Consider the following 15,328-nt stretch of genomic DNA (forward strand, 5'->3'; position numbering starts at 1 on the left):
TTAGATATGTTTCTCAGAAGGCTGTAATTGACGAAAGAAATTTTATGGATCAGCCTTTGGATAGAATTAATGATCAAAGATTAATGATTTTTTTTTACATATTAAAATTTTTAATTTTTCTAAACACCAACAATGCAATTTTGCTAAAGTTACAATTTTGGAAAATTGACTGGCCTCAAGACCACTCCCAGGCTTTCTGTCAAGTGTATCTGTCTGTGTATCTGGTCTCTACCATCTCAGGGCTGTGTGCATTTCTCCCAGGACTTGGGGTGGGGTAAAGGTGGGTAGAGAAGATTTTCTAAAGGTCTCCTGGAGTATAGAGCCCAGGAGAATCCTAAGTGAGGCCCTGGGCTCCTTGAATGCTGTGTATAGTAACCTCTCTCTGCCCTTGTCTCCCAAGTTCTCTTTTGCCTTCCTCAGATTTGGTATCTGGGAGGTTTGATTTTCCAGAGGAAATTAAATATTTTTTTAAACTATTTATTGATTGATTGATTGATTGATTGATTGCTGTATTGGGTCTTTGTTTCTGTGCGAGGGCTTTCTCCAGTTGCGGCAAGCAGGGGCCACTCTTCATTGGGGTGCGCGGGCCTCTCATTATCGCGGCCTCTCTTGTTGCAGAGCGCAGGCTCAGTAGTTGTGGCTCACGGGCCTAGTGCTCTGCGGCATGTGGGATCTTCCCAGACCAGGGCTCGAACCTGTGTCCCCTGCATTGGCAGGCAGACTCTCAACCACTGCGCCACCAGGGAAGCCCTTAAATATTTTTATGTCGAATTATATTACAATAAATATTACCAAATGCTTTCCTTTTACGTTGTTCCCCATCTAACTGTTAAGTTCAGGCAGTTGAAATGTGGATGATGAAATGAGTGAAACCATCAAAATCTATCCAAAGTTTGGATCTAACCAACAAAATTGTAAATTCTTAAAGTAAGAAAGCTGTTTTGCCAATTCAATCTAATTATAAAAATTTCACTTAAAAAAATAGTGTATGAGGGCTTCCCTGGTGGTGGGGTGGTAAAGAATCCATTTGCCAATGCAGTGGACACGGGTTCAAGCCCTGGTCTGGGAAGATCCCACGTGCCGCGGAGCAGCTAAGCCCGTGTGCCACAACTACTGAGCCTGCGTGCCGCAACTATTGAAGCCCTGCTCACCGCAACTAGGGAAAGCCTGCGCACAGCAATGAAGACCCAACGCGGCCAAAAACAAAATAAATAAATTAAAAAAAATAGTGTATGATACAGATGCTTCTGGTTTAAAAAGTTAGGCCATTTGGCAAAAAAGTGTTGTTTAGGAATTTGATAGATTATATGCAAATTTATATCTAATAAAATTAATCATATTCTCATCTTGTTCTTCAAGTGTATCCTTTTGTCTCTTAAAAATACCGGCTACCTTAAAATACTTTATTTAATTTGCATAAAGGACTGCTAGGTTCAATGTGCTTAGATTCTGAAATTTTATCAAAACTAGTAATAGTGTGAAGAGTTCCATGTTTAACTTGGGCTATTTTGCATATTGGATTAATTGTGATGATAAATGTGTTATTAAGTCTTTGATTATTTGTACTGATGAAAGCAGAAATGTATATCTCATTCAAAAACCATATTGGTTCCTGAGTTATTTGTTAAGATTTTCATTTGATTATCTCTCTTGATTTTTTTTTTCCTTCCTGTTCCTTATGCAGGTCATGGCAAAACCCCAAAAGATGCAGCTTCAGTTCGTGCCACGCATCCAATACCAGCAGCCTGTGGGATTTATTATTTTGAAGTAAAAATCGTCAGTAAGGGAAGAGATGGGTAAGTGTACATTTTGATGGGAAAATCGTTTGCTTACGGGTAATTATTTTTGCTTTGATTCATAACCGTTTATGATGTATTTGGAAAATTGGAATTTTTTGGAAATTTTGGTAATTGGAAAAGTGGAATATGAATATTCTAGTATAGCATGTTGTACCTGGCTCTGCTTAAATACTAGTTGAAGTTAACACTTGAGTTGGTGAAATTACTAGGTTTTTCTGGTAGGTTTGTCGTTAAAGTGGAGAATTGGAATAAAACAGTAGAGAGATAATGACTCATTTTCCATGCCTTTCTTACACTGCCATTTTCTGAATTCTGCTGAGAAATTAAATCTTCTCAAAGGTAGTTAACCAAAACCAAAAGGTGATTAATAGATATTTTACAGGGATGGGGCCTCAGAATTTTAGGTTTAGATCAGGGAAATGTATGTTGTACGCTCTCAGTTGGAGGCCATTCCCAAGTATTAGGATGTAGTTTAGAAGCTTCCAAATGAGAACTTCATGTAGATGCTAGAACCAACTTTTATATCATTGCTTTTCAACTTGAGATCACTGGGTGTGTGTGTGTGTGTGTGTGTGTGTGTGCGCGCACACACACATCAGAGTCACTTAGGGGACTATTAAAAATATAGTAGTTTGGGTCTTACCCCAAAAGTTCCTTAATCAGTATTTTCAGATGTAGAGTTTGGAAGATAGGCATTTTGAGAAAGCTCCACAGGGAATTTCGGTGCATCCCTCTGATTGAGAGCTAATTACGTAGAATCATTGGATCTATCCTGTGGTATTTCCTGATAACTTCATTGTGGTATCAGAGATCCTTTAAAGCATCTATAGAGTCATTTGTGCAGCTACCAAGGTAAATTTATGGGGCTGTGTAAGTTTACCTGTACTTGAAGTGAGTCATTTAACCCCTCTTGGTGCTTCGTCTGTGTTTAATTGACAAAATAAGTATGTTCAGTAGATCATTCCTCTTTATTTGCTGAATATTCTCAATGTCAGCAATACGGAAAGTACAAAGTGAAACCTTGGGTTCAACGATAACTTTTTAACTACCTTAGTTTTCCCAGGGTGATCAAGCCAAAGGTAAAATCAGAGAAGCCAACGATAAAGTGGTTGAGAGACCCCAAATTGAAATAGGCACATGATTGTAACCCTTTCTAACTCTACTGCTGTATACTCAGTAAGCCAGTTCTTTTATACTTCAAGTTATATCACCAACTCCATAATGCTGGTGTTACTCAGGATAATTCCCAGGATTCTCTTTACCTTTCACTCTACATATTGTATCTTTGCATGAGCTTGACCTTATATTTTCATGGCTGCACATTCCCTGACAAGTCTCAAATCTAAAGCTACATCTCAGGTCATTCCCTTGAGCTCTAGACCAATATATCTGCCCAGATGTTTGTATTTGAATGTCCCACAGGCATTTAAATTTAGCTTGTTTAAAATCTTTTTCTCAACCCTAGCTTGGTTAATGGTTACACTATTGCTAGAAACTTGAGAATTTCTTGCCTTAAACTTTCTCTGTCCATTTCTACAGTTTCTGCCTGAGTCAGGTCTTGGTAATTTGTCCCCTAACTTACTGAGGTCTCCCAGTTGCTCCCTGTTTTGCTCTCACTCCAGTGAGAGAGCAATATAACTATTGCTCATCTTCTTTCTAATACAGAACTCAATTGTGTCTGTCCCTTCTTGAGATTATTTGGTACACCTGTTGCTTTGAGATTACAATCTAAAGCTTCTTAGCAGGGTCCTTCATGATGTGACCTTTGTAATTTTCCAGTCTCATCTTTTTGTTGCCAGAATCCCTCATTATTTTTTTTTAAATTAGGTATATTTTACATGTAGTAAAACTTACCGTTTTTAGTGTGCAGGCCTGTGAGTTTTGACAGATGTGTACAGTCTTGTAACCATCCCCACAATCAATATATAGAACAGTTCCATCACCCTGAAGAATTCCTCCATACCCCTTTTTAGGCAACCTTTCCCCATCTCCAGCCCCTGGTAACCACTGATTGGTTTTCTTCCTTTATAGTTTTGCTGTTTCTAGGATGGTGTATAAACGGAATCATAGAGTATGTTGAGTAGAGTAGCCTTTTAAGTCTGGCATCTTTCACTGAGTGTAATGCATTTGAGGTTCATCTCTATTTTTGTATGTACTGGTAGTTCATTCCTTGTTATTGCTGATTATGTGGATGAACCAATCACAGTTTGCTTACTCACTCTTCAGTTGAAGGACATCAGATTATTTCCAGTTTTTGGCAATTAGGAATATAGCCACTCTAAACATTTATGTATAGGTTTTTTTTCGTAAACCTGAGTTTTCATTTAACTCGGGTAAATACAAAGGAGTGCGATTGCTGGGTCCTTTGTTAAATGTATTTTTAACTTTATAAGAAACTGCCAAATCGTTTTGCAGCATGGCTGTACTAGTTACGATCCCATGAGCAGCGTGTGAGGGTTCCTGTGGCTCTGCCTCCTCAGTAGCACTTGCTGTTGTTAGGGGTTTTGTTTTGTTTTAAATTTGTAGCCATTCTAATAGGTATCTAGTGGTTTTCTTGTGGTTTTAATTTACTTTTCCCTAATGACTAACGATGTTGAAGACATCATTAATGTCTTCATTAATTCTTATCTGTCCTGTTTTGTTGGGTTTTCTTTTGCGGTACGAGGGCCTCTCACTGCTGTGGCCTCTCCCGTTGCAGAGCACAGGCTCTGGACGCACAGGCTCAGCGGCCATGGCTCACGGGCCCAGCCGCTCCGTGGCATGTGGGATCTTCCCAGACCGGGGCACGAACCCATGTCCCCTGCATCGGCAGGCGGACTCTAAACCACTGGGCCACCAGGGAAGCCCTGTCTTGTTTTTTTTAAACAAACTCAGTAGTTCCTTTATTTCGATTTTATTTTATTTTATTTTATTTTTAAGATTTTTTTAAAAATATGGACCATTTTTAAAGTCTTTATTGAATTTGTTACAGTACTGCTTCTGTTTTATGTTTTGGTTTTTTGGCCACGAGGCGTGTGGGATCTTAGCTCCCCAACCAGGGATCAGACTCCTGCATTGGAAGGTGAAGTCTTTAACCACTGGACTGTCAGGGAAGTCCCCTGTTTCGATTTTAAATTAATTACTTGTCAACCACTGTGGACATGGTTAAGAAATGACTTAACAGAGATATACTTAAAAATACTGAATTGACAGCTCAGTTGAACGGAATGCTTCTTAGGGCAGTTCTCATTTTGGCATTCACCCTGATTAAATTTAAGGTCCTATTCCTCATCTCTTTTCTGAGCTATGGGAGCTCTTAACTGGGGCATCCAGTTAATCTCCATTTCCATTTTTCTGCCAGCTTAGGCTTGGAGAAATAAGCCCCAGAAAATAGAAAGTAGGATGTTAAACAGAGTTGAATCAACATAAAGTGACCCCAGAGGAGAGGGTTGGAACCCCAAAGGAGAGGGATAGGTTAGAAAATACTACCTAACCAAACTGGGGTCCACTTGCCCGGCACCCAGCAAAGCCAATCTACTGACACTGGGTTGTGGTAAAGTACAGTGTTTATTGCAGGAACCAAGCAAGGAGGATGGGCAGCCCATGCTAAGAAGACCCAAACTCCCCAGTGGCTTTCTGGGAAGGGTTTTTAAAGGCAGCATTAGGGGTGAGGGTTGTAGGGTGTGTGATCAGCTTGTGGACTTTCTTCTGATTGGTTGGTGGTGAGGTAACAGGGTGTTGTTTTGGGAATCTTAATCATCAGCTTCCTGGTTCCATCCTATCCAGGGTGTACATGCTTGTGATCAGCACGAAGTCACCATCCACCTCTTGGGAGGGAGTCTTAGTTTCTGCAGAACTACTCAAAGATATTTGTCCGGTTGTTATGTATACGCCTTGAGGAGGAAGTAGGACCCCGTTCTGTGGCTGCTGTTGTTTAAAGCTGTCATCACTTCTCTTGCTTGACTGCTTTTCCTTGGTTTCTGCATTCCCTCACTTCCCCAATTAGTAACTGCTTGAGTCTGCTCTTTGGAAGTCAGGAAAGGCCTAGGGACTAAAGCCTTTTTCCTACAAACAAGAAACACGGAGGGGCTTTTGTACCTGGGAAGGTCTCGCAGGGGCCTGCTGGGTTTCAGTCTCCCTTTTTCTTTGATACTTCTCAATCCTGAGGGGAACAAGGGTGCGACAAGAAAGGGAATAAAGTTTTGGATAGAGAGGTTAACCATAAACCTGGCAGGGGGACTTGGTTTCAAAAATACCCCCAAAGACCTTTTTCTAATCAGAGTTGGCATCTGTGGAAAGTAGATGGCAGGTATGTAGTGCCGTAAGATACTCTGTGTAGTTCTCTGATGGTACTTGCTGGCTCATGTTTCTAGCTGTGTGCAGGTTCTTTCCTTCCTCCTTATATTCACCTTCTCTTGTCTCTTTCCCCATTTGCCAAGCTTAACTAGTTACTCTTCAAGTCGTAGTTTACAGTTACTTTTTTTTGGTGGCACTTTCTCCTCCCCAAAATAAGATTGTGCCTTTATTATGCTTCCTTTGCTTTTTGGGCAGACTGTAATTATAATATTTATACAGCTAATTGTCTGCTTATTGATGATGTAAAACGGTACAGATTCAAGGGTGAGGGACTATTTTATATTTCTGTAATTCCAGTACTTACTTTTTAGGTAGCACTCATATGAATGAACAAATGGGTGGATGAGAAACAGTACCCACCTCCTGTATATTCTTGGAGAAAACTGTTGTGTTTTTTTTTTGGTCTGATTTTGTTTATTTCTGGTAATCTTTTTTTTTTTTTTTTTTCTGGTAATCTTTTTGAACACAGTTTTAGGTCCAACCCAGTGCTTTTGGAAGGGAAGAGCAAACAGTTCATTTATGGAAGGAAAACAAGTCATGTAGCTTATTTTGGCCAAGTATTGTCTTTCTGGAGATATATTGAACTGTATCAAGAGATATAAAAATTCCTTCCTAAAATCCTAATGTCATTGTAAAGACTTGACCAGAAAGAGCAGCTGTTAGTTACCTTTCATTTGCAGTGATACATGCTCATCTGAGAGTTTATTATACTTAATTTAAAATTGAGTTTTCTTTTAAACAGTGTGTTTATCCAAGATTAGGACAGGTAAATAAATATTTGGATCCAAGATGTCAGTTTTATTACGAGAAATTGTCATTGTAGCAGGTTTTCTCATGAAATGGCAAGAGTTGGGTATGAATTGCTTCTCAGTTGTTTTGTAAAATGCATGATTTCTAGGTCTGCCTTGGAAAAGTAGCAATATGACTGTGATGATTGGTACTTGTTTTCTTCGTTGCCTAAGAAGTGAGGCTTGAAGGAAGTTCCTTTCATTGAACGAAACAAATAATATGTTCTGTTTTCTGCCTTGGATTTTCATTTAAACTAAACATAATTTTTGTGTATGTTCAGCAAAATAAGCTTACTTTATTAGGACAAAATAGCCTGTCTCAATTTTTTGATTAATTTGAAAATGAATTCCTAACACATCTTGCACCCCAAAAATTAAATCACCTTATCTGCATGAAATCATTTTCTTTAGGAGACATATTTAAAGGGTATATATTTACTTTATGTTCTTGTTAATTCCTGTTGACTGTCAAGATGAATTTCTAAAAGTAGTCTCTAAAAGTGTCTTTTGAACGTACTTTCAGTTCAGGAATTTTATTCAGGTTTTAAATTATGTATACTGATAGAGGCAATGGAGATACAGTTAATTATAAATGTGAGAGATAATAAAATTTTTATTTGGAAATTTTTAGAATTATAATTTATTATGAGTGTGATATTTTTAACTCTTCAAACAAAATATTGATGCCATTCTGCCAGTGTGATTCAGGAGAAATCAGCAGGTAATCCAGTCTCTGTTCTGTTCCTAAATTCTGATAATAAAAGCATAGAACATTCCTTCTATGTTTCCTGACTTTCTGGATTATTTCTTGGGGGAGTGGAAGAGAAATAAAGGCCTTTCTTTCCGTCTAGGTTTAAAAGGCTTTAAAAGGTCTTTCCTTCTAGTTTCTATTGGTGATAAGCAGTAAGTGGAAACACAGATGGAAAATGTGAACAAAGATATCAAATAAACTATATATTTATTAACTTAATGAATATATATTGAACAGGTATGGTGTATCTGGCATTGGCAGCAGCTGAGCGAGTATAAGAAATTATTTTATTTATCTCTGTCTTATCCATAGTTTCTAGTAGAGGACCTGACACTTAGCAGAAACTCAATAAATGCATTGAGTGAACTGAATGTGCGTTCTTGTTCTCAGGGAATATTGAATTCAGTATTTGGAGGGTACAGTGGGGCAGAGCAGGGAGCAGACATATGCAAATAACTCTAGATTAAGACATAATATACTAAGTACTTAGAATGAGAGAGTATATGGGAGAACTGAGGAGATGATGATTAATTCTAGCCCAAGGAAATAGATTTATAAAGGAAGTAGTGTTTGATAGGCCTTAGAAAATGAGTAAAAATTTGAGACACTTCGTTGGGGAAAAATATTCCAGACCGTGACAAATGGCTGGACTTGTCTCATGGGAGGAATGGAACTGTATGGTGTCTTTGGCTGAGGTAGATGACTCAATATTGCTGGAGACTTGAGGGCTTATAGTGAAGAGTTTACAGAAGTAAGAGTGGAATTGGAATCATATTAGAGAGCCTTGATGATAGTTCTAAGGGCAAATGCTCTAGAGGTAGTAGGGAGCCTTCAGTCTTTGAGTAGGGCAGTGATAGGGTATCTGTTTTAGGAAAGCATTACTGGGTGGGGAGGGGATGCAGTGTGTGATGGCAGTGTGAAAGATGGCTAGAGATAGGAGTTAGGCTACGAGGCTATTGCCTAGGGATGAATTGTGATAGAGGTTAAAAAAATAGAGGAGGAGGAGGTAGTTTAACTTGTTGGGTGGTACCTATTATGTACCAGATACTGTGCTAGGAACCTAGGGTTTACAAGGAGGGATTGGCCAGGACAGGGTCTCTGCCCTCCAGAAGTTTGTAGGTAAGAATAGAAATGAACATGTCAATAAATAATTAAATATAGCATAAAAAATGTATAGTAATAGCTATATGAACAAAGTAGAGAAGCAGTATGGTGGAGGAAGTGACCAACTCTGTTGGAAGATGGGGTGGCAATCAAGGAAGCCTCTAGAAAGCTTGCAAAGAGTTATGGAAGAGGAAGAAAGTTAAACATAAGTCTCTCTCACTTCCCTGTCCTTCAGCTACCTATTTACCCTCCTTAGACTGATTTCCTAGGAATCACTCCAGAGATACTCTATGAGCAGAGTTTTCAAAGATGAATAGTTGTTTTAGAAGCTGATTTAGTTACTTTTGCTAAGAAATACAGTGAAGTACTTTGGGACAAGAAAGATGGAGATTTGAATATTGGCTTTGCCACTTACTAGTTCTGTGGCCTTGTACTTTTCGACAAACTCTTTGTTTCCTTTTCTGTAAAATGGAAACAGTAGTGCCAGCCTCATAGGATGAGATTAAATAGTTCACTTAAAGTACCCGTTAGAGTGCCTGGTGCACAGCCTTGATGCTTCTGTTGCTGATGGAGAAGGAGCAACACAAAGGTTTGTGGCATGAATGTGTCTGGAGGTGATCATGAAGGGACTTCCGATGGATAATCTTTATCTTCTAGGTGCTAGCTTTAAAAGGGAATGATAACGATTGGATTTGCATTTTGGGGAGGTTACGCTGATACAGAAAAGAGAGGTCTGAGAGACGCAAGAGGTCCAGTTGGGCCGTTATGATTTTGAATTGGCTTAATCTGTGTAGTGGAGTTAGTGAGGAAAGTAGATAGATTTATTAGCTATTTAGGACTTTAAAGAAAAAGAAAAAACTTGATTAGGAGGTGGGAATGGTAAGGGTAGCTGTTGAAAGGGAAAGAATGAAGGGTGACTTCCTCTGTTCTGGCTGGGACAGTCGATTAGATAGATGGTGCTGTGACTGAGCATACTAAGGTACACTGGAGAGAAGTAGAACTTTGAGGTTGCAGATGATGCGGACATGGTTTGAACTGCTGTGAGACGTACACTGGAGAGAAGTAGAACTTTGAGGTGCAGATGATGCGGACGTGGTTTGAACTGCTGTGAGACGTCCAGATGATGCGTTAACAGTAGGGGCTTTGACTGAAAATAAATGGAATTTAGGAGAGAGAAAAGTTGTAGGTGGATTTTGGAGTCATCAGAATGTAACTTGTTGAAGCCATGAGGATTGATATGATCACCCAAGTGTATGGTGTAAAAAAAGAAGAGGTCTGAGAATGGACATCTGAAACACCATATTTACTAGAAATGTAGGAGGGAAGAATCTAGCTAAGGAGTCTGAGAAGGAATGGTCCGAGTTAGAAGGAAGATTCTAGAGAGTACTGTGTGTTAGAAGCCAAGGAAGTCAATTAAAAGGAGAACTGAAGTGTCCGCTGGTTTGTCACTTAGGAGGTTGTTAATCCTTATTCTGGCAGTTTCCTTAAAGTTGGGGTGGGAGTGAGTGCAGTGCATCAGAGAGTTAGAGGTAAGGGATGGAGTTGGTGGAGCCGGAGGACTGCCTAGCTGTGCAGCACTTGTGGGAAACAGTATTTCTCCATCCATTCAGAAAAATCGGCCTAAGAAAATTATATCTTGTATAAATTCTATTAATAATTCAACTTGTTTTCTTCCAGTTTTTATATATACACCTTTTTTACACAGCTGTACTCTTCTTACACATTTTTAAAATATTTATTTATTTATTTATTTTTGGCTGTGTTCGGTCTTTGTTTCTATGCGAGGGCTTTCTCTAGTTGTGGCGAGCGGGGGCCCCTCTTCATCGTGGTGCGCAGGCCTCTCACTATCCTGGCCTCTCTTATTGCAGAGCACAGGCTCCAGACGCGCAGGCTCAGTAGTTGTGGCTCACGGGCCTAGTTGCTCCGCGGCATGTGGGATCTTCCCAGACCAGGGCTCGAACCCGTGTCCCCTGCATTGGCAGGCAGATTCTCAACCACTGCGCCACCAGGGAAGCCCTTCTTACACATTTTTACATCCTGTTTTTATTATTGATTTGCCAAGACATATTTATTACTATGTATTTTTTAACCTAGTTACAGGTATAAGTACTTCACTATGAGATTAAAAGCTCTGACCATCTTTTTTCTTTTTGTTTTATTTTTTTTTGCTGCAACATAGTCTGTTGTAAGTGTATTAAGGCACATCCATAGCTATTCTCCTATTGTTATTTAAGTTGTTTCTAACTCTTTTCACTATTATAAATAATTTTTGTGCATGGTATCTGTATTTCTTTAGGAAAGATTTCTTGAAGTAGAATTATTGGATCAAAAGAGAAAGTATGTACACTTTTAAGGTGCATGAGGCACTGGCCAAATTACTCTCTAGAAAGATGAGTCCAATTTCCGTGTGGGCGGGAGAAACTTGGTCATATGTGTAAATTGAGGAGAGGAAATCACTAGGAAATCCAAGGCAAGCTGAGGAGGCTAGTTCCTTTGCTGAGGGAGTGGAGTTGAGGGGTTAAATATAAGTTTGGAATGTGGGCTGGAATATGGAATTGATTAGAACAGAAACATCTCTACTTTGGGAAGCCTGTCTTGACAACCTTTCCACCTCCAAACTGGGTTAGACTCCTCTGTTATGTGCTTTCATAGCACTTTTACTCCCGCTTTAGAGGATTTCATCATATTCATAATTATTTATGTAAGATCTGTCTTCCTTGTTAGAGTGTCAGCTCCACGAGAGCACAGACTTCTGTCTTTTTCACAGTTTAGTCTGTGTTGGCCCACACATAGCTACTTAGTAAATATTTATTGATCAGAGAAGTAAAAGTATTGAGGAACTGTGAGATTTTAAACCATGAATTTAAAATCATGTAGTGACAGCAGTTTACATATGTAAAATCATTTTTCTGTATGTACTCAGCTGGTTGGGGAGGAAAGTTGAATTGTATGATTGATGCAGGATGGGAAATCATAGTTTAGGTAAGTTAGAAGGACAGTTGTAGTAGTTGAGGTTACTGGTGAGGGAATGTTTAAATGGACAGTTCTTTAGTTCAGGCTGGATAAGGAGGAAATGAAATCAGTAAAGAGTGGGTAAAAGCAGACAAAATGGAGAAATTTGTATGTTGCTGTTTCTAGTGAGGTTTAAGAAGAGGTGGGGTGGGATTTCTGAGGTGGGGTTTCTGGAGCTGCCAGGTAGGATGTACCAATGAGAGACAGCTTATGTGAAGAGAAGCAGGAGGGATTTTTGGTTGATTTTGCTCGCTACTGTCTCCTCAGTGCATAGAACAATGCCAGGCACAAAACAGGTGCCTGAGTGGAGGCGGTTGGGTAACAGCTTTGCCTCTGCGTACTCCCAGCTCTGTGCCTTGTACAGAGTATAGGTATTGGTGTTTATGGAGTGAACAGTGAGCCTTGGATTTTGGATACTTCTTTACTGACATTTTGAAACCAGCGAAGATGATTGGGAGCTGCATTTCTGTTGGTGAGGAAAATGTTTAACAAAGTACCCAGTGAATGTGGGAAAAGTGCCCTAGAGATATATAACCATCACGTTTCTTAAATTATTCTCGAGTTGGTTATCCATCTTCATTGTACTGGAAATCCGAAATCACCTTTACCCCTTACTCCATCACTTATTTTTTATACCCAGTAAATGCATGTGGAATTTTTTTAAGAACCTTTTCTCCAGCTGTAAGGTAATGTATTCTTAATGCAAAAGGGAAAATCAAACAGATCCTGTGAAATAGAAAAAAAGCATAACTATTTTTAAAAGCATGTGCAGTCCTACCACCCATACGAAGGTACAGTTGACATTTTAGGGTATAGTCTCCCTGCCTTTTTTTTCCTCTATTCAAACAAATTTTAACATTAGTCCGAGAAAGAAAAATTGGTTTAAGGTGTATGTGAATCACGTAAAAGAGATTCAAAAAATACATTATGCTCATGTGTACCACTACCTATACTTAATATGAGTTTAATTAAAAATTCAGAGAGAAAAATCCCATTTTAATGATGTCTTGAAGATACCCATAATCTTTCAATATGTTGTTAAGGTTGTATAGCTTTGTCATAATGAATATATTACTTGAAATCATATTTCAGTTTTGCAGAATCAGAAAAAGTTTGTAACCAATCTATTTATTTTTATCTCAGATACATTGAGTGCTTGCTGTTTGCCTTCTTCTGGAATCACTTATATGAAAGTAAATGTTCCAAAATAAGGAGACATGGTCTGTTAGTCCTGGACCTTTTGATTTTCTGTGGATGATTTGGCAGTTGGGTAGGTTTTTCAGGAGGAGTGGCTGAGATGTTTAAAATGATTACAGAGTAGTAGCTGTTTTGGAACAGAAACACAGGCTGGTGAGGAGTTGTGCTTCATCCCAGTGCTGCTTTCTCTGTGATTTAGATGGTGTGGAATCTCAGCAGTTTTCCTCCCCAACATTTTCAAGCATAAAGAAGAGTTAATACAGTGAACAGCCATATACCACCTTGATTTTAGAGTTAGGATTTCGCTCTGTTTGCTTTATCACAGATCTGTCCATCCATGAACACATCTTATTTTTTAATACATTTCAAAGTCAGAGTTTCCAAATTAGTTTTATTTAAATTCTCTAATTTTACACTTGTACCTCTTTTTTCTTACTCTGAAAATCTTTGTTTCTAATGCTTTTGACATAATTTTTTATTTGCTTTGTCCTAGAACATAGCTATACATTTCTAAATTAGCATACCAATATTATTACTAAAAGAATATTGAATACCGTATTTTTTTTAAATACTTTTTTTTTTTTTGCGGTACGCGGGCCTCTCACTGTTGTGACCTCTCCCGTTGCCGAGCACAGGCTCCGGACGCGCAGGCTTAGCGGCCATGGCTCACGGGCCCAGCCGCTCTGCGGCATGTGGGATCTTCCTGGACTGGGGTATGAACCTGTGTCCCCTGCATTGGCAGGCGGACTCTCAACCACTGTGCCACCAGGGAAGCCCTTTTTTTATACAGTTTTACACCAACTTGACATAGTATTAATTTCACATATTTAAGTTTAACTTCCGTTTATAGGGATTGCTTTTTTCTTTTTGTTTTAATTAAATAAAACATTTGAACATTTACATTGTTCCCCAATTAAAACTGTGCAAGAAGGCACTTCACAGAAGGCTCACTTCATCCTGGTCTTCCTCCCATAGGTAACCATTTTTACTAGTTCTTGTTTTTTCTTTGTATTATTTCCTTTTGAAAATATAAACAAATATGCCATAGAAAAGTGTGAACAGATCTCACAAGTAACTGGTGGCAGACATTAGTGGCTTCTAGACAGGGGAAGTGGTTAGCTGGAGATAGGAATGAAAGGAAACTTTAAACATTTTTGTCACTTTTGACTTTTTTTTTTTTTAATGATGTATATTTGCTTTTTTTGGGGGGGTTAGTATATTTTTACATTTAGAAAATTATACTAATACCTGTAGTCTCCTCTTTTAAAGATATCCTCTGTTGTGAGCAGTGATGGAATTAGCTACTAATCTCTTCTTGACCTTCCCTTCCCTCTTCCCTAGAATCATTTTTTTTTTGATATTTAAAAAATTGTTACTGATTCACATGCAGTAAAACTCACTTTTTTGAGGGTGATGATGTAGGTCTGTGAGTTTTGACAAATGCATAGAATCATGTAACAAGCACCATAATAAGATCTAGAACAATTCACCTCCCCAAATTCCCTCTTGATATCTCTTTGTAATCAAATCCTCCCCCATACCCTAACTCTTGGCAACTGCTGATCTGTTTTCTATTCCTATAGTTTTTCCTTTTGAAACCAGAGTGTATTTTGTCATATAAATGGAAATGTCATATAAATGTAACCTTTAGAATATGGCTTTTTTCCCACTTAGCATGATGCATTTGAGATTCATCTAGGTAGTCTAGTGTATCAGTAGAACATTCCCTTTTTGGTAAACTCTCCCCTTCTCCATTTTGTTAATTAATTGCTATATATATATATATATATATATACATATATATATATATACACACACACACATATATATATACATACATATATATATGTATATATATATATACACACACACATACATATATATACATTAAAAGTACATAACATTTGCATATGCAACTCTGTTACCTCATCATTAGTGTTAGTTCTAAATTCAGTATATTTAATACTTACCACCAGATCTTATTTCAAAGCTTCTCTTAGGGTTTTTTGGTTGTCTGAAGCTCATTCTTTACTAGAGAGCTCAGGGAGAGCTCATGGAAACAATATTATTTAAGTCCTTTCTGGTTCATAACTTGTTTGTGACCATTACACCCATTATATTTGAAGGTTTGGTTGGATATAAAATCCCTGGTTTACATTTTCTTGAGCTTTGTGGACTTGGATATGAAGTATCACTGTCAAAGTCTTATGCCATTTTTTTTCCTTGCAAGAGATTTGGTCTTTTGCTTGGATGCCCAAAAGATTTTTCTTTAAGGAACCAGTATTGAATATGTCTTGGTGTTAACCTTCATGTATGACCTTAAATAATAGGTTCAAGTCTTC

General features: G+C 38.4%; 1 protein-coding gene across 1 annotated transcript in view; it reads left to right on the forward strand.

Moving 5' to 3' along the window:
• The window catches only part of RANBP9 (RAN binding protein 9), an 87,170-nt gene that overhangs the window by 12,670 nt on the left and 59,172 nt on the right, over window positions 1-15,328 (forward strand). Inside the window, exon 2 of the mRNA XM_065885257.1 lies at window positions 1,685-1,796. Coding sequence (XP_065741329.1) covers window positions 1,685-1,796 — 112 coding nt within the window. The remainder of the gene's footprint in view (window positions 1-1,684; window positions 1,797-15,328) is intronic.

The sequence above is a fragment of the Phocoena phocoena genome, chromosome 10 (assembly GCF_963924675.1).
Source record: "Phocoena phocoena chromosome 10, mPhoPho1.1, whole genome shotgun sequence".
Lineage (NCBI taxonomy): Eukaryota > Metazoa > Chordata > Mammalia > Artiodactyla > Phocoenidae > Phocoena > Phocoena phocoena.